General features: G+C 50.3%; 1 protein-coding gene across 2 annotated transcripts in view; it reads right to left on the bottom strand.

Moving 5' to 3' along the window:
- Window positions 1–4016: 4016 nt before the first annotated feature.
- Window positions 4017–24184, bottom strand: part of Poc1a (POC1 centriolar protein A) — a 70559-nt gene continuing 50391 nt past the window's right edge. Inside the window, exons 10-11 of one of the 2 annotated variants that reach the window (XM_076867733.1) lie at window positions 23443–23586; window positions 4017–4231 (exon numbers count right to left, since the gene is read on the bottom strand). In XM_076867733.1, the coding sequence (XP_076723848.1) occupies window positions 4133–4231; window positions 23443–23586 (243 nt within the window). In that variant the 3' untranslated portion in view covers window positions 4017–4132. The remainder of the gene's footprint in view (window positions 4232–23442; window positions 23587–24184) is intronic. The other variant, XM_076867735.1, reaches the window with a different exon arrangement.

Raw genomic sequence — 24184 nt, 5'->3', positions numbered from 1 at the left:
CCAGGGCGGCAGTGCTCACTGGAAGCGTACCAGGGCTGCAGCTGCTACCTTAGCCAATGGGGTTCCCTTCTTAGCACCCTGGGGAGGCGGGTGTGGATGAGGCAGAAGAATGGGGATACCTGAGGAGGAGAGAAATCTAGGCAGCTTCTGGTCCCCCTTAAATGGCCACACACCAATTAAGGCTGGAGCTAACAGGGGTCCATCTCTAGCAAGTCATTCAGGAAGACAAGGTTAATGACAGGGAGCTGGGACCTGGGACTGCAGAGCCAGTGTGACTCACCGTGCTCTCGCTTGCTCAGCGGGCTGGGTTTCCGGAATTCCAAGCAATCACAAATATCCACCCCCAAGCCTGTGCTGGTCCTAGTGGTGGCCTTAGTGACAGCAGAAGTGGTTTCGGAGTGCTTACCTTCGGGGTTGGGGGGGGGAGAGGGGAGGGCCCAACTTCCTTCCTACCACTGGGGACACCCACAGCAGGGCCACAGGATCAGGAGACAATGCTAGCCACGTACAATTTGAGCCAGGACAACTCTGGGACCTTGAGTCCCCTGTACATTGACTTATGGAGCCCTGGTTGTGGGGTAACAGAGTCACACATTGACCATAGTCACTCCGAGTGTCCAATGAGACAGGTATTATCTTACAGAGGTCCAGAACCCTTAGGGACCTCCTCCAAGGCCATGGAGCCATTGGGAGGCAGAGATGGGCTCTGGGCAATGGGTCAAGAGTCACAAACCCACTCTTACCCCACAGAGAAATCTTGAAGCTATGGCAAGCACATCACTGGACAGAGGGCCCAGGACAGTTGGGTTGGCGGGGGGGCAGTTAGCAGTGTTCCCAGGGCAGACCAGCTTGTGCCACCTGAGACTCTGAAAAAGTAGTCACAGGTCTGTGGGGACCTTTGGACACAGTCTGTTAGGTGCTCCTGGGCATGGTGACTCAGGGATGAGGGGCAGGAGAGCTTGTCACAGTATGGGGTGGGCTCAGCAGCTTCTTTCTGGGGGTGGCCTGACTTGGTTGTCCAGGCCCATCTGGTAGTCTGCTTGCCTCTGCATCCTCAGTGGGAAATGCAGGTTCATCCCTGGAACCCAAGAATCAGGCAAAGGGTTGGTAAGGGATGACAATGTAAACCCTAGACACCCATTCTTTTCTTTCACATGGGAAGATTAAGATACGAAGGGGGGGCAATTGAGAATTGCTACTGAGATGCACTGGCTAACAAATTCCTCCTAACAGAGGGAGGACAGGGAGGGGACAGAGCAGTGGGGATGGGGGTTAAGAGGAAAGAGAAGGACAGAGAGAGAAAAGGAGAAAGAGGGAGGCAGGGGAAAGGAGTGGGGAGGTGAGAGGGAGAGAACCATAATTTCTGGGAGTTCAGTTACCGAACTCCAACATTAGGACAGATGAAGGCTGAGGCGAGGCATCTGGATCTCTGGAAGGGCTGCTTTTGTGCTTGGCTGTGAGGGGGTGGGGAGGAGTCTGTAACAGTCCCAGCCCCAGGGGATCCACTGGGTAGCGCTTGGAGTGTGTCAGTAATCAGGGATCCATAAGGGGTCCCCCTAGCTCCAGTATAACCTGGGATCCCAGATCCTCATTCAGAGCATTGAGTTTGAGTCAGGCCTCACATGAGCAAGAAAAGAAACTCTCAGGAGAAGAACTTCACCCTAAACAAGAGTCTTAGCCCCTCTACAGCATGAAGGAGGTAGGTCTTTTTTTTGTGTGTGTATTAAAGATTGAACCCAGGGTGCTTTACCACCGAGTAACATCCCCAGCCCTTTTAATTCTTTTGAGATAGGGTCTTGCTGAGTTGCCCAGGCTAGCCTCAAACTTTTCATCCTCCTGCCTCAGTCTCCAGAGTTGCTAGGATTATAGGCGTGGATCATGGCTCCTGGCAGGTCTCTGTTATATTCAAGACAACACAGCATTCTAAGATGTCCCAGGGCTGCCCTAGGTCATGTCAATAACATCTTACAAGAAAAATGGTGTGTGTTTGGTATGCTCTCCTGTTTACATCTGATAACTGGAGCTTCCATGGGTAATAAGTAACCAAGGCAAATATCACACCACTACCCCCAGACCATCTCCTTAAGTTACATTTTTTTCTGCAGGATTCCAAACTTGATCCTGGTGTGAAATGAAGACAGAAAATGGCAACACCAGTCTGGCCTCTGAGCGAGAACTACCACACAATGTCTTAGGAGACCTGCTCATGTCCTACTGCCCCAGCCATGGACTACTGTCTTTGGAGGTGACCTTGCTCTGGGCTGGCTGCTCAAACTTCAGAGTCCCAATAGCGGGTAGCTCCAAGTCCAAGTCTGGATGCCACAAGAGATACCCCAGGGTGGGTCAGTGGCAGGAAAGTGAGCATGGAAAATGAAAAGGCTTGTTCCATAAGCTGGGTCCCTCTGGGCAGGTTGACCCATGTCACCCAGGCTGTCCTTAGGTCTCCAGGAATGGAGAGTTCACTACCTCCCAAGGCAGCTTAGAGTCTCACCTGCCAGTTCAGGTAAGTTCAGGCTCTTTCACACATCGGCAGATCCCTAGAGGCCTCACAATTTCCAGAGCTGGCAGCCCTTGTTATCCTAGCGGGACTGGTGGGGGTGGGGAGCAATGGGCTTCCCTTGGTCACCTGTTCTACACTGGGTAAAGTACAGCACATACCTTGTAACCAACCATCCAGAGGACTGGGTGTCATCACCACTTCAGACATTAAAAGCCTGAAGCTCAGAGAAGTTAGAATACAATGTTGAGGTCACACAGCTGGGGATAAGTGAGTGTGAGACCTGCTCTCTCCTCACCCAGTGCAGGTTGCAGGCAGCTGCCATATTTTTGTTTATCAGAAGTCAACACAGCCTGTTCCCCTTGTCAGTAGAAGTTTTTAGGCATTCAGGCTGGATCCCATTAACCTCGTGGTTCTGCCAGCTTCTGGGAATATCTAACACTGGATCCCACTCTGTCCAGGAAGGGCAGGTGTGTGAGGATAAGACCTCCCTGGCTGGCTGAGCCCCAAGACGCAAAAGGCTGAAGGCATGAATGACATGTAGTAACAGGGAAGGCACTTTCCCTGGCCTTCCCAGCTCAGATGCAGAGGAAGGAGCCTAAGGAAACCCTACTGAACAAATGGAAAGGTGGGTACCTGAGCCCCCCAGTCCCAACAGAAGCCAGTGGGGGCCATCCAGGGGGAGGTAGGAGGCATGTGGGGGGTTCTGGTAGCCCTTGTTCCATCAGTACTATAAAGAGGGTGTTGTGGGCCTAAAAGGCAATACTCAAAGGACAGGGGCATCCCATTTTGCCATTTTCATTCTCCCCTTATAGACCCTGGGGATGGGAGGACCAACTAGGTCTCACCCAGAACAAGCCATTCCTCAGCAAGTCAATAAAGTCAGTTTTAATTTCCAGATTCCTTTGTTCTCATGAGCAGAGAGAGGAGGAAGCCACCAGGCCCAAGTGAACATATGTGGAACAGAGATAAATGTCATTGCAAAGCCATTACCCCCATTCCACAGAGTTTGTTCCTAAATAGACTTGACTCAGATGGGCCCGCTTTGGGCCTGGTTCATCCAACCAACGAGCAGTCTTTTCTTTTTGGTACTAGAACCTGAACCCAGTGGCACTTTACCACATCCCCAGCCCTTTTTATATTTTGAGACAGGGTCTCGCTAAGTTGCCCAGGCTGGCCTTGAATTTGCGATCCTTCTGCCTCAGGCTCCTGAGTCTGGGTTACAGTGTCTGGCTGAGCAGTCAAATTCTAAGTCATGGATGGAATGGGAAAAGCCAGTCACATGGCTGAAAGTAATGGAGCGAAAAGCAAGGTTCTCCAGAGGGACAGCCCAAATCTTAGGACTCAGAGACACCAGAAGTATCAAGTGGCTCCTTCAGGTTAATCTAAATGTGGTCCTGCCAGTGAGACTCAAGCATTTTCTTGTGGGCCCTGCCCACTTGGGGCCTCCCACTGCCAGAAGAGCCTCCTGATGCAGATAGCAAGGTAGAAGGCAGAACTGCATAATTCCTGGGCTCAGTAAGGACATAATTCCCACAGAGCTGAATCCCTTTATTTATTACCCAAGTCCTGCAGTACAAACCCCTGGCCTGCCACCCCCCAAATCGACCAAGCTCCTGATTCTTGCTCCCCTGATCATGGTGTTGCTCTCTGCATGATTAGCTGCTGGTTCTCCAGACACTGCTTCAGCTTGTCTTCTGTCAATGTCAACCGCTGCTCCAGGATGGACACTGTCTGCAAAATAAATAGTGGACAGACTCAGGGGATTCAGGGGCCACCAGCCTGATGCCAGAACGCATGGAGTTCTTCCTTGCCCCTCGTCTCTGGTGGCAGATGCCTTTATGTGCACTACTTCTGTCTCTGGATGGTTGGTCCTTGATGTTAGGGGGAGGACGCAATGAGGGGAAGCAGATGGCAGGTCTCACAGCCTTGGGCTATGCCAAAAGACAACTAAGGGGTCAGGAATCCCCAGTTCTGGTGGCCTGGCATTTAGACAGCTTCCTTCTCTGGACAGGATTTGTCCATATACCATTAGAGACCATCAACCATTTCCATTGCAGAGATGAGGAACTGCACCCACAAATGAAGACACTCCACCTGACTTCTGTCCTGATGCAGGCCCTTTCCCTCTATACCTGAGGGTACTCCCAGGCTGGCAGGGGACAGAAGCTGGGAAGTCAGTTCCCTAAGCCCAGGAGCACCTCTGTGTAAGTCCAATGAAGAAACCTGTAGGAATGTATTGTCTGTAGGTTAGGCCCAGAGTGATCAGAGAGCTCCATCTCTGAGCCATTTCTTTTTTCCTCTGTAAGTGGAGAGCACAATGCTGAGCTCACAGGACAGGGAACTCAGCACAGTGTTCGACACTCATGCAGCTTTACACATGTTGGCCACTGTGCCTATGCTTGCCATCATACTGCCTTCCTGAGGCTAAGTCCTTTCTCCCCTGGTCTCATTCCTGTACCCAGCATGATAGCTGCCCATGGACCTAGCCACCTGAGGCTGCACATGTTCCATGGGTCAGCACCAATATTATAGACACGGCTCCCAGACAGACCATGAAGACCTGTTCACCTCCTCTAGCTTTGAGCAGTGTCAACAGAAGAGCACCCTGTGTACCTGCCACTAAGGGGTTGACCTACCATGGGCTTGTCCATCAGTCACATGCCACCCTCGCCCGGGTTGGTCCAGGCTGGTACAATGGCTCGGCTCATTTTATTTCCCTCATTGAGAGTTGCTGATGCCTACTACACAGCAGGCCTACACTGGCCACTGGATGAGCCCAGTGTGGCAGAGGTCAGTGTGAACACCGCAGGCTTGCTTCTCATACTGTGTAGCCCATAGGCCACAAAAAGGGCAGATAATTTCACTTGAGGATGCTCCCAAGAGGTTTTGTCCATATCCCAGGGTTCTGGGCCTTGGTCCAGTGGAAAGTGAACTTTCCTTTCATACACTTAATAAAACATTAAAACATTTTGGGAGAGAATTTCCCCTTCAAGACTGCTATAAATCCTCACAACATCCCTCAGCATGTCTGCTGCCAGGCAGGGTGCTCTGACTGGCTCTTTAAATGAGCTGGCCCCAGGGTTGTGAGGGTTCTGACCTCTGGGTCACGGTATAGAGGCTAGAAAAATCACTGCCTGTGGAACATGAACTGCAATGCACCCTGAGAGGCAGAACTGAGACCATCACGTACCCATTGCTGGCCGGCCAGCCAGGGAAAGGGGGAAAAAGGGTCTGTATCTCGTAAAAGTGGCAACGGAAACAACCCCCGGCTGGCCTGAGCAGCATTCCTGGAAGTTTCCACTGGCTGCTGAGAAACTTACACAGCTCAACATTCTTCATCCAGCTTCTTTCTGATGGACAACCCACCCAGACTCAAGGCCACAGTGAGGAGCCCAGCCTGCTGTGTATCCGTTCCTGCCTGTAATTTTTTTTTTTTTTTTAAACTTTTCCTAGGAACCCAATTTCTAAAAGCAGAGACAGTGGGTCTAGAAAACATGTGGGTGAGGTGCTGGATCAGCGGCACAGCAGGGCCTCCGCTTAGTCCCAAGGGGACCTGTATATCAGCTCAGCAGGAATGTGCCTTGAAATATGTCAATATTAGATTCCTTTGAACAGAAAGATATCACCTACTTTACCAGTCTCTAATGGAGGTTGCCAGCCCAGGTGGGGTTCTTCCTAGCAAATTATAGACAGCTTTTAAAAAGCCCACTCCCCTCACACCTGTATCTCTCCTCCCTGGCCTTCTTCAGCTTCTTTTCCAGCCAAGCTTCTGAGTAACTGTGCCATTCCAGTGTTTGGTCTCCACTTCCTCCAGTCCCTAAGCCTACACTACTGCCTAGGTGCCAGGAGGTAGCCACCAGAGAGCTCACTACCAGGCACTTCCAGGCCCCATCTGATGTCACCCAATCCTACTTCGAGCCTGGAGGATGGGTGAAGAGAGGAGGAGGTTTTTCAAGTTTCTGTTCATCAGAATGTTGTTTGGCACTTATTTTTCTTAATTCTACTCCAATAAAGCACAAGACCTCTTTTTCACAGAACATGAATTCCCCCATGATAAAGTTGAAACTTAGAAATACTGTTCTTAGAGTTTTCTCCCATTATAATATAATATTGTCAAGATTTTTTTTTTTGATGGAAACAAACTGACTTTAAAGTTCATGAATGAGAACAACAAAGGTGGAGAATTAAACTACCAGTATCAAGCATACAATAAAACCAAAATAAATAAACCTGCAGGAGAAGGGGAAAGAGAGCATGTGGGGTGGCAGACAGGGTGTATGAGGGCATCCCTGGCAAGGTCAGATCACGTGGCCTTCTTCATAGTGTGTATCACCTTTACCTGTTGGTTAAGAGCAATAAAGGATAAGCACATACCATGGTCAGGTGCACAGGAGGGCTCAGTAAGTATGTGCTGCCCTAGTGCCCAGAGGACAAAGGCAGCTGCTGTTCCCTCTGCTGCCCAGCTCCATGTCGGGGAGTCCAGGCCACACCTATGATCCATCCCCCAGCTGAGGCTGGCCAAAAGGGCTGCTGGCTGCTGATCTTGCCTCATACTCTTTGGAACCTTCCTGCCATACAGGGTCTGTCCTGGCCAGGCCCAGAGACAAGGCTATACTTCAAAGACAATGAAGTCTTACCTCTGAAGTCTCAGTGAGTCCATGATCCACAGCCCAGCAGCCTCAACTTTCTTTTGTTCAAGGGCAACTGAGAACTGATCTTTCTGTCCCACGTATATATAATCTCTCAAAATATAATCTACTGTCATGTATATCTAAAATTAATATTTTTTTTAAAAAAAGAAAAAGAAAAGATAACTGATCTTCTAAGCCGCCCCTTGGCTCACATTGTCTGGCCCCAGTCCCCCAGAAAGTACCCAAGGAGAAGCAGGTTGGGTCCCCTGGCAGGGGCAATGAGGGAAAATATGTTCATGGGCCTCTGGCTGCTGGGTGGGCCTGTTAGGGCAAGGTGGACAGGAAAGATGGCTAATCTGCTGGAAAGTCTTTATTCTGGGGCCCAGACTTTTCCTCAGAACATCTTCATTCTGAGGCTCCTCTGTCTGTCCTTTGACCTTGGAGGAACCAGGAAACTCACTCTTTTTCCCTGGTCCTGGTGGTGCCCTATATCTGATTTCTTTTCTCTTTCTTTTTTTTTTTTTTTTTGGTACTGGAGATCAAACCCAGGGGCAGCACTGTACCACTGAGCTTCATCCCCAGCCCTTTTAACTTTCTGAGACAGAGTCTCATTAAGTTGATGAGGGTGGCCTCAAACTTGTGAATCTCCTACCTCAGCCTCCTGAATTGCTGGAATTACAGGCTTGCACCACTATACCTGACACCAGTAGCTAATTTCCAAGTTCTCTCTAAATTGGATATGGAGCCCAGACTCAAGGGAGACCAGCGGGAAGATCTAGGACTGAGCTCTGGGCACAGTCTGCTCATGGGAGTGCTTGCCCTGTGCCCAGCATTCAATAATCCTTCAGGGTAGGGATTTTTAATCACCAGTTTTTCAGATGAAGAAATAGAGGCACAGTGTTAGTAAACAACTAGCCTAAAGTTACTTAGTTTATCCACAACAAACCTGGATCATGAAGGCTGGTGGCCTGGCTTCAGAGTGTGGCACTGGTTTAAGGAGATGATTACACACAATCACACAGACCAGGGGTCTGGCCTCAGGTAGCCTGAGGCAGTGAGGAATAAGCAGAGGAGGAGGAGGAACTCATCAGGGAAGAGGAGCAGGAGGAGCAGCAGGGGCCAAAGGAACGGTGTGTACAGAGCCCTGGGGGTGGGGGGCAGGAAAGGCAGTGAGCAAGTGGGACGGACCCAGGGAGGCTCCTGTGCCAAAGCCAGGAGAGAGGGCCCAGGAAGGGAACCTGGCCCTGCAGCCCACTTAGGCAGCTTCACCCTCCCTCTCAGAGCAGCAGAAAGAGAGTGGAGAGGCCCCTCTGGAAGCCACAGGGTGAAGGGCTGGGAAGTAGCTGGGTGGCTTGGGAAGGCAATGTGGAAACAAGAATAAGAGGGAATGGTAGTGGCTTAGACGGAGGAGGGGGAGCTCAGGAGGAAAGTGGACAAAACCAGAGGTATCTACAAAAAACAGACCAACACCACCTGGTGGTGAGTCAGATGAGGGATACCAGACAGAAGGTGACACAGGTCAAGGGCTGCCCTGCACAAGAGGCAGAAGACAGGCTCCAAATGGGACATGTTGAGAGTAAGGGTTATCTGAGAGGGAGGAAACCTAGTCAGCAGCAGAGCTGCTTTTCCTTCGTCCCTCTTTCCCTTCCTCCCTTTCAGTACTGGGGATGAAACCCAGGACCTCATACATGCCATGGCAGTCATATCCCCAGCTCTTTTTATTCTATTTAGAGACAAGGTCTCACTAAATTGCTGCGGCTGGCCTTGAATTTGTGATCCTCCTGCCTCAGCCTCCTGAGCAGATTATAGATGTGCACCACAGTGCTGGGCTGCTTTGCATTTCTGAGTTCGTCCTGACATGGGGCAGGCAGTTGGATGGTAAGGGGGCAGGAGGGGAGGACAGTGAATCCACAAGCCCTGCATACTGGAAAGGAGAATCTGGTACAGGTAAGCTGAGGGCCCTGCCAGGGCTCAGAATGATGCCAGCAATGCCACTGAACCCCACTGAAGGCAGCCTGGCTACTCAGCAGATGACCAAAGAGGGACTACCCTGCTAGTGCCCTATAGGGTCCAACCAGGTGAACCGATGAGGGTGCTAAGGTTGGGGATCAAAATCAAGGGCATGGTGAGAAGCCAGCTGGGCACGGTCTGAGCAGCTGGCCAGTGGTCCAGAAGCTGGGGCCGGGAGTGGGGTTGCCAGCATGACTCATTTGCCTGAGCTCTCAGAGGAAAATCCTCTCCTAACAGCCTCAACAATGGCATTCCATTTGAATCCCAATGTTCCTGCATAGGGGAGAAAAGACAGAAAAGACACAGTGATCTGTCTCCTATGGGGGCAACACTGACATGCGGGTGCACCTCCCTCCCTCACAGTTCAAGATGTGTAAGACATTTTCTGTAACACCCTAAAGGGCCTTCTGAGGATGGTATAAAAAGAACTGATTTTAAAATGACAGGCTTTTATTTTTGGTTCCCTAAAAACTGTAGTGACACCCAAAGAAGCTGCACCAAAATGCCAGTCCTCAGAGACAAGTCTGGCACCTGGGCCTCACACTGGGGCCATTTTGAAGACATCTCCACTCTCCACCTCACCAACTTAGACTCCTCTTTCTCCACCAGCACTAGTTAATAGGTATCTGCTAAAGGCCTGCTCGTGCCCTATAGGGTTCAAGGACTTAGAACAGCTGAGCTCAGTTCCTACATTGTCCCCCATGCCTACCAATGGCCTGAAGTGTCCAGTTTAGGTGCCCTGTACAGGACAGAGCCCAGGCTGGTGCATCTCTTTTGGCCTCTGGGATGGCCAGGGGAAATCTCAGATTCTCTGACTTGTGTGATGAGGGCTCAGGAATTTGGAGCACTATAAGAGGCCAGGGAGAGTTTGAAGGGCCTCTGCCTGGCTCCACAGTCCACTGCGACATTCCTATAGGCTCTGTATAGGTCCAGGGAAGAGTTTTCTGGGTGTCACATGGAGGAGCAGAGTCAGAGCTCTCTGAGAAAATGAGTCCCCCACCCGCAGGCAGGATTTGCCTGGTTGCCTTTGACACCTTGTGGAGAGGTACACAGCCCCTCTGGCCCACGTCCCCTTTCTCCCCCTGTAGTCACAACCCTGGTGCTCATCCTGGGTTTATGAGGCCTTTCCTTTGTTCTTTCTTTCTCCTGCTGGCCCCTTACTCCCCAGCCTCCCCACTTCCTCACAGTCTGACCTCCCCTGGCATCTCCATCTACCTAGTTGGTTTCTTCTTGAGATGGATTCACCCTGCATCTTTCCCTCAGCTCTTTTCTCTCCTTTTACTAGTTTCCTGTTTTACCCATTTTTCACTTATGTGTGAGGACAAAGCAAGGAGAGTAGAGTGGAGTGTCTGTCTGGCCTACAGGGGTTGAGCCCCCAACACAGTTCACCTGTTCTAGGGCTGGTGCTGGGCTGGAAGGCCTGGGAAGGAGAGTGCCACCTCTGTGAGGAAATATCACAGGAACTATCAATGGAAGTGCTTTCCAAGTACAAGGTTCAGCAGGTGCGAAGGCTCCGAGGCACACTGTTGGAATTGTCAAGAGGCCAGTGTGGCTGATTTGAAGTGGATGAGTAGAGGAGAGAGAGATTGGCAGCCACAAGGGAGGTAGAGAAAGGGCCTCAGGACCCTCAGTCAGAAAGAGAAGGGGACAGGGAAGCCTCTACTTCCTGGCTGTGTCACTAGGATCACAGGTCTGGGTAGGTACAGCCAGGGAAGACAGTGCTCCCACATGCCGATGGCCACTTTGTAGAGAGCACTGGCTCCAGAATGAACTCGGGAAAAGATGCAGTCTGGGAACTGTCCACACCTGATCCCACAAGTGGTGGGACAAGAGGCACTGAACTGGCACTTCAAAAACAGATCAGGGTGCACCTCAGAGCCAGGCCCCTTCCAGTACCTGCTCTTCCTCCCAGGCCACCATTGCCGCCACCTTTGCTGAAGGTCCCTCTCATGAAAGATGGAGCCCAAGGGGCTATGGGACACTTCTGGGGACACTTGTAGGGCCCCCATGACTCTCACAGGGCATTCAACAGCATCTCTCACTCTCCCATCTCTCACATGTCAGGCATCCACCATGTGAGGCAAACAAGAGACTCTGGCTCTTGGAGGTTTCTAGGCCCCAGTGTGGCTGCAGTACCAGTTCCAGCTGGGCTGCCTTTTGGCAAAGCTGCTCCACTATCACTGATGGTGAAGAACAAAGGTGACCAGCTGGCCACTCTATCTACATTTCTCAGACATTCAGCTAAATCCTTAAAAATACTTTCACGTGTGCAGGCCTCACCTGAGGCTTTCCCTCTACACTCCCACTCCTATCCAGCTCTGGGGTGGCCCTTCTTCCCAGTGGTCCCTGCTCACCCTGGCAGGGCACTTCCCCATGTCTACCTCCTGCTCCTCTAGATGCTGCCTGGGTCTTCTATGGTGAGTGGCACTGCTTTCTAGGACAGAGAGTCCCTTCTGGGTCTCTTACATGAGGTGGAAGACAGGTAGCATAGAGGTGACAGGGTGGCTGGGCCAGACTGACAGAGGCAGAGAGCCAACATGCAGCCACATGCCCACTGGGCACTCTGCCTGGTCTGGCTGACTAGCAGGGAAGCCAGGAGACGGGGCATTCCATCCCATCAGATGAGGAGCCACCGAGACCGATGACAGAAGGGAAGTGTGTTGGGCAGAGGTATGGCAGCTGGGAGAGGGCAGCGGGAATGTGAGCACAGCAGGGCCAGGCTGTTCAGGCATCCCTGACTGTTGCGTGACACCAACTAGCACACCACTGGTCAGGGTACTCAGCCAATGGGGCTCTGCTGAGAGAAGACTCCTTCTCAGGTTCAGGAAGGCCACGCCTGCCCTGCTGGGTTTCTCCTGCACTAGGACACCAACATCGACAAAACCTCCCTGTTGGTACTGTGGGGTTCACCTCCTGCCCTGCCCTCTTCACGCCTCAGGTTCCTGGTGACTCCCTTGACCCTACTCTTGGGTCACCTTTCACCCCGCCTTCCTCATTACTTCTGCTATGTCCCTTTTCTGTCCAAGAACTCAGGAATGAAGATCAGACTCCTTGGCATGGCATTCACATGGTATCTGGGTCCTGTGTCGTTGGTCACTACTACCCTCTTGAAGGCCTGCTCTAGCTTCTCTTCTAAGAAGCCCTCCTGACCTCACTCAGTCCTAGGGTCAGGGCCTGCCTTCCTTCCCTGAAGCTGCGGCGCAGGTGTCAGCCCTTGGGAAAGGCTGTCAGAATGATTCCTAGTGGGGCAGCTTTGTCCTGTGTGGTAAGAGCAGAGGTTCCAGAGCTGTATGGCCCGGGTTTGAGTCTGATTTGGACCAACTAATTTGCTGAGTGGCTTTGGGCAAGCTCCCTGACTCGGCTTCAGTTTCCTGTCTATACAACACATCTTCTGGAGAGTTCTACAACACTCATATTAATAGCTAATATTGATACAGCACTTGCTCTGTCAGCTGGACACAGGGTGCCCTGTGGGTAATGTGACTCCCCCAGCTGTTGTCCTGACTGAGCTGTGGGATAACAGGGGAGCCCTGGGCACATATGGGGCTCATTGGGTCATAAAGAGGTGGCTTTAGTCAAGCATGGGAGGGTCTGAACCATTGGGGCACATGGTGGTCTGATTGCTTTTTAAAGTTCTCCTGTGATGGAAAGTTGCTTTTAATCATTTCCAGGATTGTGACTGATTTGAGCTCCCCCAGGAGGTCTCCCTGGAGGGATTGGGGTTCTCCAGGCCTCCCCTCCCCCAACACAGGAGTCAGATTATTAGGTGGTAAAGGATCCCACCAGGCCTGGGTCAAAGAGAGAGGTGCAGTCACCTTGCCACATGTGCCAGGCCTGGGAAAATATCCTAGGGCTGGCCACTGGCTCAGCAGTCCTGGTTTCTACTGTGCTATACACAATGTCTAACTTTCCTTTGGTTTCATTGCAAAGATGGAAAATGTGGAATTAATCTCCCCTGTAGCATGGTTTTAACTTCACTCAGATTCTAAAGATCTAAAACAGATGCAATAAAAGGGAGCCTCTTTGCTGTGGGGTCTTACAAGCTATCAAAACAAAGTGGGGCTGCTGGGCTGCCCAGCCCCAGCTTGCCTCTTGGTCTAGGTCCATGTGTGAGCATGCACACATGTACACACAGGCAGCCCTATGCTGCTGACGGTGACCTGGCTAGTCTGTGCTAAGGGTGACTGAGAGATGGAGGGACCAGCCCAGCTCCCTGGGGATAGGGGCAGCTGGGCTAAGTTTAGGCCTTTCCTTCACCCAGATTCTGCCTCTCAGCCCAGTCACGGCCCCATTGCCTAATGGTCTGTGGCACAGGGCCCTTAGAGTCTGAGGGTATAAATACTGACCCTCAAGCAGCCTACTACGTCAGTCAGTCTAGTGACAGCACAATGAGGAGAGAGTTTTTGCCTGTTCCTGTGTATGATGGTCTTCTTGTTCCCAGACAGCTCCTGGCACAAAGGAGGTACACATGGAGTAGCAGACAGACAAATGCCTGGCCCTGAGTACTGTGGAAGCAGGAAGTGCACACTCCTGCCATCCCAGGTCCCTGAGACAGAGACTAGGTAGCTCTGGTCTGGAGATAAGCCTACCTGGCTGTGAAGAGCACTCACAGCAGCTTGGGCCCTGAACCTGGCAGGCCTAAGGGGATGGTGGGGGAGGGAGAGTGGGCAGGCAGGAGGGGCCAGCCCCTTCACCAGCTGGCCTTGGGTTGGAGGAAGTATTCTGGCTTCAGCAGGAAGTGGGGGTGGACAAAGTGGGGGCGAGTCAGGAAAACAGCAGGGATCCTCCCCTTCCACCTCAGACCTGACTTGATGATGACTAAAAGCTTCAAGGCCTAAACTTCAGAGGGAAGAATGGAGACTCCCTGACATGCTAGAGAGACCAGAATCACAAAATGTTGGTCCATAATATACAAATATCTAAAGAAATTTTCTGGGCTCAGCTACTGTCTTTTAACCATTCCCTTTTACCCCACAGTCTGCTGCAAACAACACAAAGTAAGCTTTTGGTTCCTTGAGCCTATGGGTCCATGTTTCTGTTTCATATTATCTCAGGGATCTAGGATTTCTCTGATGTTTTTGCATCCCCAACCCCTACCTCTAGTGAGGATTAGCTCTCTCCAGGAAGTACACGAAACACTATTTTCTATCATTGAATTAGCCACTGGATTAAGGAATCCTGGCTAATTTACCTCCCTCATGACTTTACAACTTCTTTTAAATAAACACAGACTTTCCATATCATTGCTCCCCCCAAAAGAAAAAAATTACAAAAAGTGGGATCGTTCACTACCATTTGTAAAGCCAATGCTCCTAGGACTGATGGGGCACTGCTCACACAGAGAGGACCTGAACCACGACCCTGCTCATACTGCCTAAGTTCAAACACATCTTCTCACAAGCCAAGTGCCTGTCAGGGACAGGACTCAAGGCAGGACACCAGTCACACTTGACCATCGGTTCTGCTGCATTCTGATTCCCAGGTGAGTCCAGTGAGGCTAAGCATGAGGCATGAATCTTGGCTTTGGCCACCTTCTACATCCCATTTCTTCAGAGGCTGACTTTCCCCACAATCCATACCAAGTAGTTAATTTACTAATACCCCATAGAACACAATCATCCCAAGTTCAAGAAATTACTTTGTACTTGCTGGAGGCCTGGAAAACCTCAATGAAGCCTAACTTAATCAGACAATCACAGGGAGAAAGAAGAGCACAGGCCATCAGGGTGGGCTCTTATAGGCCTCCCCCTGCCTTGTGAAGCATCCACTCATCCACATGGGAAAACCTGCTCTGCCACTGTGGCCAGTTTTCTGGAGCCAATTGGGCCCAGATCAGAATGTTCTCCAAATGCCATGCCCTGCTAATTCAAGGCTTCTTCCTACTCACTCTTCTCGCTCTAGTCAAGTCCCACCCCCCCATCCCTGGATCTGATCAGAGGCCCTCCTGCAGCTTTCCCTGGCCTGCTATAGCAGTGCCTCATTGGGGAGAACACCAGGCAGCCAGTGTCAGCTTGGGCTTGGTGAATCGCAGAGGATGCAGGCCCATTTGGGGCTGTTAGTCACTAACACTCACAGGTCCTTTTATAGGTTTTGTGCTTGATTGACCCTTCCTTGGAGGGCCCTCAGGTACCCAAAAGAAATACGAGCAAACCACCTGGAGTCCCCTCATCCTTCTCAAAGTGCATCCCAAGTCAGCCTTAATAAGATGTCCCTGCGTGGGCCTTACTGCCCCTCACACTCTCGCCTGTCATCTTCCAGCCCTCCCCCAATTTCCTGGCCTGCTTGGAGCCTCAGAAGAAATCTCGAATGACCGACCGTGAACATTCCCAGGCTTTAGAGGTAACCACAGCCATTGCCCAGCCCATCTGGCAGGCAGGGGCCTTCAATCTGCAGCTTCTTCAGGGAGGGGGTGCTTCTGCCACAACCGCAGACGGGATAGAAGATGGAAAGCAAGAGTTTTCTGCCAGATCCCCCATGGGAGCTGCCATCCGGCTCCCCATGCAATAATAAACTCGAGCCAGTTTTTGAGTGCTGCTAGCAGGCTGCAAGCCATGAGAGGAAGCTGCACACTGCCCTGATTTGGTATTGGGGAAAGGTGCAATCTTCCCCATCTCTCTTCACTGCAAAGCCAGGGAAGCCAGTAGATAAAACGTCAAAGTGAGCAACAGGGTTGGGGAGGGGCAAGGAGTCTAGATAGACATTCTTCCTTAGTCCCTCTGCAAGTGGCTAGAACCAGGCACCAAGTATATCTCTGCTATCCATCAGACAGTGTTTTGAGTCCTTTGTCCTCTAGGAAGTACCTTCTTTTTATTTTCTTATACTACTAGGGATTGAACCCAGGAGTGCTCTACCACTGAGTTACATCTCAGTCCTTTTTTTAAAAATTTTTTAAATTATACATGGACACAATATCTTTATTTGTTTATTTATTTTTAATGTGGTGCTGAGGATTGAACCCAGGTCTCATACATGAGAGGCGAGCGCTCTACTGCTGAGCCACAACCCCAGCCCCTTTTGATTTTTTAAGATAAACAAATTATTCAGGCTGACCTTAAACTTGTGATCCTTCTCCTCAGCTTCCCAAGTCACTGGGATTATAGGAGTGCATCAAAATGCCCAGCAGGAAGTAGCCTTTTAACAGAGGGGAAAAAGAGGTTCTTTCCCCAAACCCCAAGTGAATTTGATCGACTTTGACTGAACTAAAGTGGACTTCGACTAAAAAGGCAGCCCTGACTATCCACAAAGGAAAGTGGCTAAATCCACTTGGGCCGCTAAATGTCATGATGTGGAGAGGTTTGCTTTTGGAGAAACAAACCAACCACCACTCTGCAGGCTCTGCCTGGGAGTGAGGTAATGACTGGAGGGCAGCACATACCCTGTAAAAAGGGATCACCGAAGGGCACACAGGGTGACTTCTACTCTATACCTTCCCAATAAATTGGGCTTGGGTGTACCTGGGCGGACCAGTCCCCAGGGAAAATGGTGCAACTACTTTGAGATCTGGATATGCTTCCATAGATAGCTGGCCTGCCTAACAAAGCACAGTAGGAGTCCCAGAGAGCAGTCAGGCAGCTTGACCTGCAGCAGCGTGCAGCAATCCCACCTTCCCACTAGTGGAACTAGATGCCTCACCTCAGCAGCCCATCTAATAGGGGACTGCCAGGACCCTGGTGCTGGGGGTGGTTAGGGTATCCCAGCAAGTAGTCAATTCTCTCTAACTCCCCAGATCAAACAGGCAAAAATTCTTGAGTTAGGTCTGCAGATCAGAATAACCTATACATTTAACTGTCAAGGAGACCCAAACCAGCAGAGCTGGGTGGGCCTGGTTCCCACTGTGTGTATGCAAGTCCTGAAGCCCAGCTCCATGAGTCACAGGAACCTGAATGTGACATCACAGCATTGCTGGGGCCAGCCTGAAGCACTGGGTGCCATAAAAAACAGTTGGAACAGGAATTTCATGGCTTGATATTTTTAAAAAGCAGCAAGACATGAAACTAGAGTAAAAAATAACTTCTCTGTGGGATTCTGAGGCAAAACCACCAAGCTGCTTGTTGGACTTGAACCAGGTCCTTGCCTCCCCGGTTCCTGGGTCACTGTCCACAGCTCCTCAATCCACCCTTTTACCCCAAGGAAGGCCCAGGGCCTCAGTGACTAGCAGATACCACCTGAACCTCTGTCACTCTTAAGGGTAACCAAGCCCTGGCCTTCTCCAGAGAGGAAGCCAGGGATCTCATGCAAGAAGAATGCTATCTGGAGGGACAGTCCCTCTCTGCTTGATGACTAGTTTTCCAGCATCTGTGAAAAGGACCCTTGAATCTGGCAGCACCCCAACACAAGCATGAGGGGAAAGAGCACCCAGATCAGGGCCTGAGCCTGGATCACCACGGAATGCCCCTCATCAAGCAGACAGGCCACCAGGGGTTCCAGGCTAGATTCCACTAGGCAAGGCAGAGGAAATAAGACCCCAGGAAAAGTCCCAGCCCCACCTGAGGTGCTGACCTCTGGGGCTCACACCACAACACAGACCAAGAGGTGGGGAGAAGCAATAAGTCCATGCTATACAAGGACCCAGGTGGCCTATGGCATAGGAGTAACAGGAGTGGATATCCCATGGGCCTTTACCAACTGGGCTAAAATCTCCACCCTATAGAAAGCCAGAAAGAGGCAAAGGTGGGTCACAGCAGCTGGTATGTCTGATTCTTGGTCCCTATTTTTCTCTGACCTTAAACTTGTGATCCTAGCAGAGAAGAGTTGGGGTAGGCCTGGCAGGTGAGTGACCCAAGGCAGCTATAGGAGAGGTTGTGTTGGGCAGGGGAGGGGAGGAGGCTGCAGACAGGCTCATAGTAGAGACCCTGCACTGTTTTTCTGTTTTTTTGTTTTTTTTTTTTAGTTGTTGATGGACTTTTATTTTATTCATTTATTTATATGTGGTGCTGAGAATCGAACCCAGTGCCTCACGCATGTGAGGCAAGCCTTCTACCACTAAGCCACAACCCAAGCCCCAAGAGACCCTGCACCATGAAGGTCAGATGTACACTAAGTGAGGCACACGTAGCACATAGCACACAGAACATACAATCCTGACCTCAGCCCAATGCTTCCTGAGAACTCCCTTAGGGGTTTTTTAAGGAGCAAAATGTCCTCCAAGGAAAACTTAAATTCCATTGTAAGGAAATACATATTCTCCCAAAATCACTATGACAACTTGATTCAAAGAACAATTGTCACAAGAAGTACACATCTTTGAAGAGCTTCAATCTTGGTCCTATACCTTAGTTCAGATTCAAAGTTCTTATCTAATGGGTTCCAGGATCCATTCTTTTCTTTTTTATTTTATTTATTTATTTTTATATGATGCTGAGGATCGAACCCAGAGCCTCGCACATGCTAGACGAGCTCTCTAAAGCTGAGCCACAACCCCAGCCCCCATTCCTTACTTTCAACAGCTCCACTTACACCCCAGTGCCTCTGTTATCTCCTGTAACCCCCTCTCTCCTGGGGCTGGGAGAGCCCTCTTCTGTTTCTCCCCTCTCATTCTCCTGCCTACTCAGACACTGGAGTCTCACTGGCAGCTCACAAACATTCCTGGAACTCAAGTCCAGAGTTAGAGGTCTGTGGAATGTTCACTTCTGTTGCTCCTGGGCCACAGGCTACCCTAGTGCTTCCCTACACTGTTCCTCATACAATGTCAGTTTACCCTTGTGCTTTGCCACACAGCTGGCTGCAGCCCAGTATACCCAGTTATCCAAGAGCTTCACAATAGCACCCAGAGGACCCAAGCGGCTTGGGTCATATTCATAAGGGAGGAAACTGACAGGCACAGTGGTGTACACCTGTAATCCCAGTGGCTCAAGAGGCTGACCAGGAGGATCTCAAGTTCAAGGCCAGCCTCAGCAATTTAGTGAGGCCCTAAGCAACTCAGTGAGTTGCTTTTAAAAATTTTTTTTAAAAGAGCTGGGGGCTGTGGCTGTGGCTCAGTGGTGGAGTGCTTGCCTAGCATGTGTGTGAGGCACTGGGTTCGATCCTCAGCACAACATAAAAATTAAAAAAAAACCTGTTTAATTAAATTAATATTTAATTAATTTAATGTTTAATTTAAATTAAAAAAAAAATTAGCAAGGGAAATTGGAGACACTGACCCAACAGTGTTGACGCCAGGATCACCAGGCTAGGTGGACCCCAAGGCTGATCCAGGCACAATAAGCCAGTAGCTATGAATACCCTATCTGTACCTGACACAATGGTCACTGCTCATTGCCAGGCACCAGGTGGGAGGATAAAGTGAGGGCTGCAAAGGGAAGTCCTAGGGAAGTTACAGGCCTCAGATAAGCATTAGGAGGATGACGATAATTATGACGACGATGTGAGCCCCATGCTCTTAAGAACTTTCTATCTAAAACAACAATTTGGAGAGACCTGACCAGATTAGGACACCTGAAGACTGCCTCCTCAGGAGGGCACTGGCAGGCAGGAAATAGAATCTTAAAAGATCACCCCAAAGCCCATATAAATCTACTTTTGAAAAATAGTATATTCAGTTTATAAAAAGTATTTATAAAAACAGCAGATAGTACAACTCCAATTCAGGAGTTAAAGGACAAGGTTTCTGATGCTGCACAAACCCTAGGTCAATGTGGTTTCCTCCTGACCTGAGAGGCCTCTTGCCCTAGGAGGGCTAGGGAAAAGCTGCCCCACTTGATTCCTTACTCTGGAGGTCAGTCAGAAGCTTTGGCAGAGGTCACTACAGTCCTACTCATCTCATTATCTGCTTCTTCCCATCTGCAGTGAAACCTGGTTCTGCAGAAGTCACTTCCCAGGAGTCGGGCCATGACAGCTCTGTCACTCACTCAAGTACAGGCCTATGGTCCCTATATCCACTCTACCCCAGAGTCTCCACTGGGTCAGGCTCTGTCTGACTCCATGCTGCTTAGGGTCTCACCATGCTCCAGAGTCCTGGGCTGCGTCTTTTGTTTACCCCACACCAGAGGTCCCATGGTCTTCTTGATCTGCATCCTGGGCCGCCCCCCCCCCCATTGTTCCTACCTGTCACCTGTGGCCCCAGCTATCTGCTCCTCCTTGGGGTCTTGGCTCTGACATCAGCAGATTTGTTTCTGGGGACTATCTAAGGGTGGAACTAGGTCTCTCACATGGGCACCCACAAAGGGGCTCTATGAATGTGTGCAGAGGGAACTAGCCACCTCTGCCCCAGAACCAAAGAATGGCTCTCTGTGACAGGGTAGGGAATAGCTTCATAAGGTAATGGGAAATTGAAGAGATACTTCTGGTGCCTTGGACAGTGGTGGCAGCAGGAGCAGCACAGAACATGTCAGTAGCGTATGGCACTGGCAGGCACTGCTTGACTAGCTCCACAGATGGACACACTTAATCCTCCCCGAAGCCTGTGAAGTGGGAGCTGTTATCAGTTCTGTGTTCTAGATTCAGAAAGCGAAGCATGGGGGACTCAGTGACTTGTCCAAGCTCACTGAGCTAAGCCACAATGAAGCTGACTTTCTCTGAGTCACTCCCCACCATGGGCTCCCTTGGTTTCTTGGCCTCAGGCCTTTGCTTTTCAGAGGTGCAGAGACTGAGTCTCTGACCCTCAGACTGCCTTGCCACATTGGGCCATACCCAGCCTGCTGAGCAGTAAGGCAGTAAACCCCTTTTGAGGGGTTCCACATTCATATCACTCAGGGGCTCTATGACCCACTCAGTAAACATCCCTGCCCACTGCCTGGCCACTGCCACCCTCTTGGTTCTCCCTTGGAAGGATGTTCAGCAGGGAGAAGGCACAAAGGACATGGAAGATCCATTTTCCTTAAGGTTACTTTGAAGCAGACTTCCTCACAGAGAAGGAAAGGGGCAGTGAGACGGAGACAGGACAGAGCAGAATAGCATGGTTCAGGAGTGAAGTAGGAGTCAGTGTTAGGGTGACTGAGATGTCCCATGCTCCACAGCAGAGAGGTGCTTCAGACCCAAGCAGAAGGTGAGAAGCACCTGCTGAGGGGTGGCACCCAAGGCCAGTACCCACAGGCTGAGTGGGGAGCCTGGCTTCATAAGCCACTTGGGAAGAAGGATAGCAATGATTACCTGGCTCTATACTTTAGGAGAGGGCTAGATCCATCTAGATCATTCAGAGAGACTCCTGCTATAGACTTGCCCTGTGCTGAATCCATCCCAAGAGGAGGGGCAGGGAAGCCTAAAGCTAAAGCCCACTGGTGGTGACTGCCCTGGCTCTGGCTGGTACCTCAGCTAGAGTGCCAAGGCCAGGAGAGGAAAATAGCTAATGACAAAGCCCCAGGAGAGCATGGCCAGATTAACCCAAATGCATCTTGTACAAAAAATGGTTGAACCTCAGGTGCCTCTGTGGAATCCAGATTTCCTCAGGCACCTGAGTCCAGTAGGAAAGCCTTGCTTTGTAGCATCCAGGAACACACAGACATTGTCAATTTTGCAAAACAGGCAACTGGTTGATGTCTTGGCATCTGATAGTGGGTAGATGTGCAAAGGGGCTGAATGGTGAGGTTGGACAAGGGTGCCAGAGGGACTGGACACCAGTGCCAGGCCACAGGAAAGCCATCACTTATAATCTATGATCCAAGTTTCTTGTAAAGTTACTACCAGACTCCTAATTGCTAACACATAACAAAACCTTCCATGTGTACCCCTAAAACAGTGACAGGAAATGTTTTTAATGATATACTCCTCTGTATCCAATGAAGCTATTTTTAACCATCTTCTTAGACTTAATTTCCAATTTTATCCTATAAAGTTCTAATTGATTCCACCTCCCCTGATCTCTCACTTGATGAGGCTGTGAGAAACACAGGCGGTTTTTGACAGGGTTGAAGTGTCTCTTCACGTTGCTCATATCTCTTTTAGCACAGGCCTTCTTCCCAGGGGTTAACAGGCTCTCCAAAATGTCTGGAAATAGTCCTATAAACCCCAGCCACTGAGACCTGGCCTCTCCCTTGTAAGAGTCCATCTGTGGGCCCAAAGTGTACAGTCCTAGCTGTTTACTGTGACATGTCATGGATGATGGGACACAATGTGGAGGAGTTTTTCTCACTTAGCCCAAGATCTAGAGGCAGGAAAAGGATGCCACACCACTTGATGTCTGACAGAGACATCAAGGATCCTGTGCATGCCTCCTATGGGCTAAACCGTTCTCCCCTTTCCCCACTTTCACACCTCTCTTTTCCTAGTGGGCCTCATGTCCCTCTCACACCCTTATTCTCCCATGTGCTGGCAGAGAGAGGGTCTGTTGAGTCCCCACCTGGTATCAAGAGCCAAGGAACCAAGGCCTTGTAGGACCTTCAAATCTTGCCTTGCTCCCAGCCCCATCACATGCCACATGCCAGTTACTCAATGTGCATACTGCCTCCTCCAGACCTGCAGACAGACTGCTACCTCTGCCAGAGACACTCTCACTCCCTGAAGTGAGATGCTCCACTGGGCATGACCCCAGGGCTGTCACCCCTTGTTTGAGCTTTTTCTCTTACTGAAACTGCTGCACTATGAATCTGTATTACAAGCTGTCACAGCAAGTTCTGGAGTTGGAACCACATCTATTTTGCTGATAAGGGTCACAGTGAACATGTATTGAACAGGTACCCAGATATAGACATGGGCCAAACACTTGGCAGAAATTCTTATCTCTCTCTCTCTCTCTCTTTTTTAAAATTCTTTTTAGTTGTTGATGAACCTTTATTTTATTTATTTTTTGTGGCGCTGAGGATCGAACCCAATGCCTCACACATGCTAGGCAAGCGCTGTACCATTGGGCTACAACCCCAGCCTGAGAAATTCGTATCTCTTAATCCTCACCATGAATGAAGAAGGCAGCACCCACGACCACCACACACTACAGATAAATGTACCAGATTTGAGAACTGGGGATTTCTCCATGGTTGCTCACAGGATAAAAAATAGTGTCAGGCTGTGCTCTTAGAAGCCTTAACTCACTCACTGCTCAGTTCCCTGGCATGTCCCTGGAGTGCCCACCTAGCCAAGAGTGGGATAAACAATCAATGCTCTGGTGTGGCCCAGGCCATAGCTGGATGGGGGCACTCTGGCAAGCTCTAGCTTTGGGGATTTTGGAATCTAGTGGCCTGGCCAGGGTTTGAATGGCTCAAAGAGCCAAAATCCCAAGAAAGGAACTGCTAATTCATTAATTTGGGCTGGAAAATAAGTCCACGCTAATTATATTTTTTAAAAAGTCCAACACCTGCTGGCCAACTTCAAATGGTCCAAATGCCAGACCAAGTATGGGCAACTTGTAAGTGAACTCACATCATGGCCTACCTGAGTGAGGACATCCAGCTGGCTCACGATGTGCTCCAGTGTGCTGGTCAGTGTCTGGGGCATGCTGATGGACTCCTGGGGCTGGCTCTGCACGGACTCTAAACTCCTGCCTTTGCCCGGTGGGATAGGGAAATCCACTTCTGGCTAAAGAGAAAGAAGAGTCCCTCAGTCTATTCAATATGTGAGGAAATGCTGAGAGAAGAACAGCCGCTCCAAAGGATCACGTGGAAAACCACCAGCAAATTTGAGAAAATGACTTCAAAGTGTCAGTAAGAAACGGCAAAATGATGGGGCTCCCACATCAGGGTCCACACGTCTACCTTTCTGAACAGAGGCTATGAGGAATGCAATCAGAATACGGTGGTCTAGGCTAAAAGTGGCCTGGTGAACAGGCAGGTAGGCCAGTGGGTGCCCTCTTGGGGTCCTCAAGGAGGCTGGTCTGTGTCTCAACTCTTCACTCAAGGTGTACCCACTATTCCGAGTAGGGCTAGAGACACTGAAGACTACCTGGCCCCGAAGCTGCCTCTCTTCCCAGTCAGCCCACTCTAATTCCCATCCCCAACATGGGATGCTCCAGGTTTCACGAAGGCCTTCCCAAGGGTCTAGCAACTGTGGCCCAGAATCAGGTGAGGGGATGTCCCAAACTTGCCCTGGCCCAGATCCTCTGGGAAAAAAAAAAAAAAGATTTATCTGTGACTGTCCTGGCCAGATGGCTCATGGGAGTTGAAATCCATAGGATAGG

The sequence above is a fragment of the Callospermophilus lateralis genome, chromosome 10 (genome assembly GCF_048772815.1).
Source record: "Callospermophilus lateralis isolate mCalLat2 chromosome 10, mCalLat2.hap1, whole genome shotgun sequence".
Taxonomy (NCBI): domain Eukaryota; kingdom Metazoa; phylum Chordata; class Mammalia; order Rodentia; family Sciuridae; genus Callospermophilus; species Callospermophilus lateralis.
Note: the sequence above shows the minus strand (reverse complement) of the source record. Positions and strands in the feature narration are given on the sequence as shown.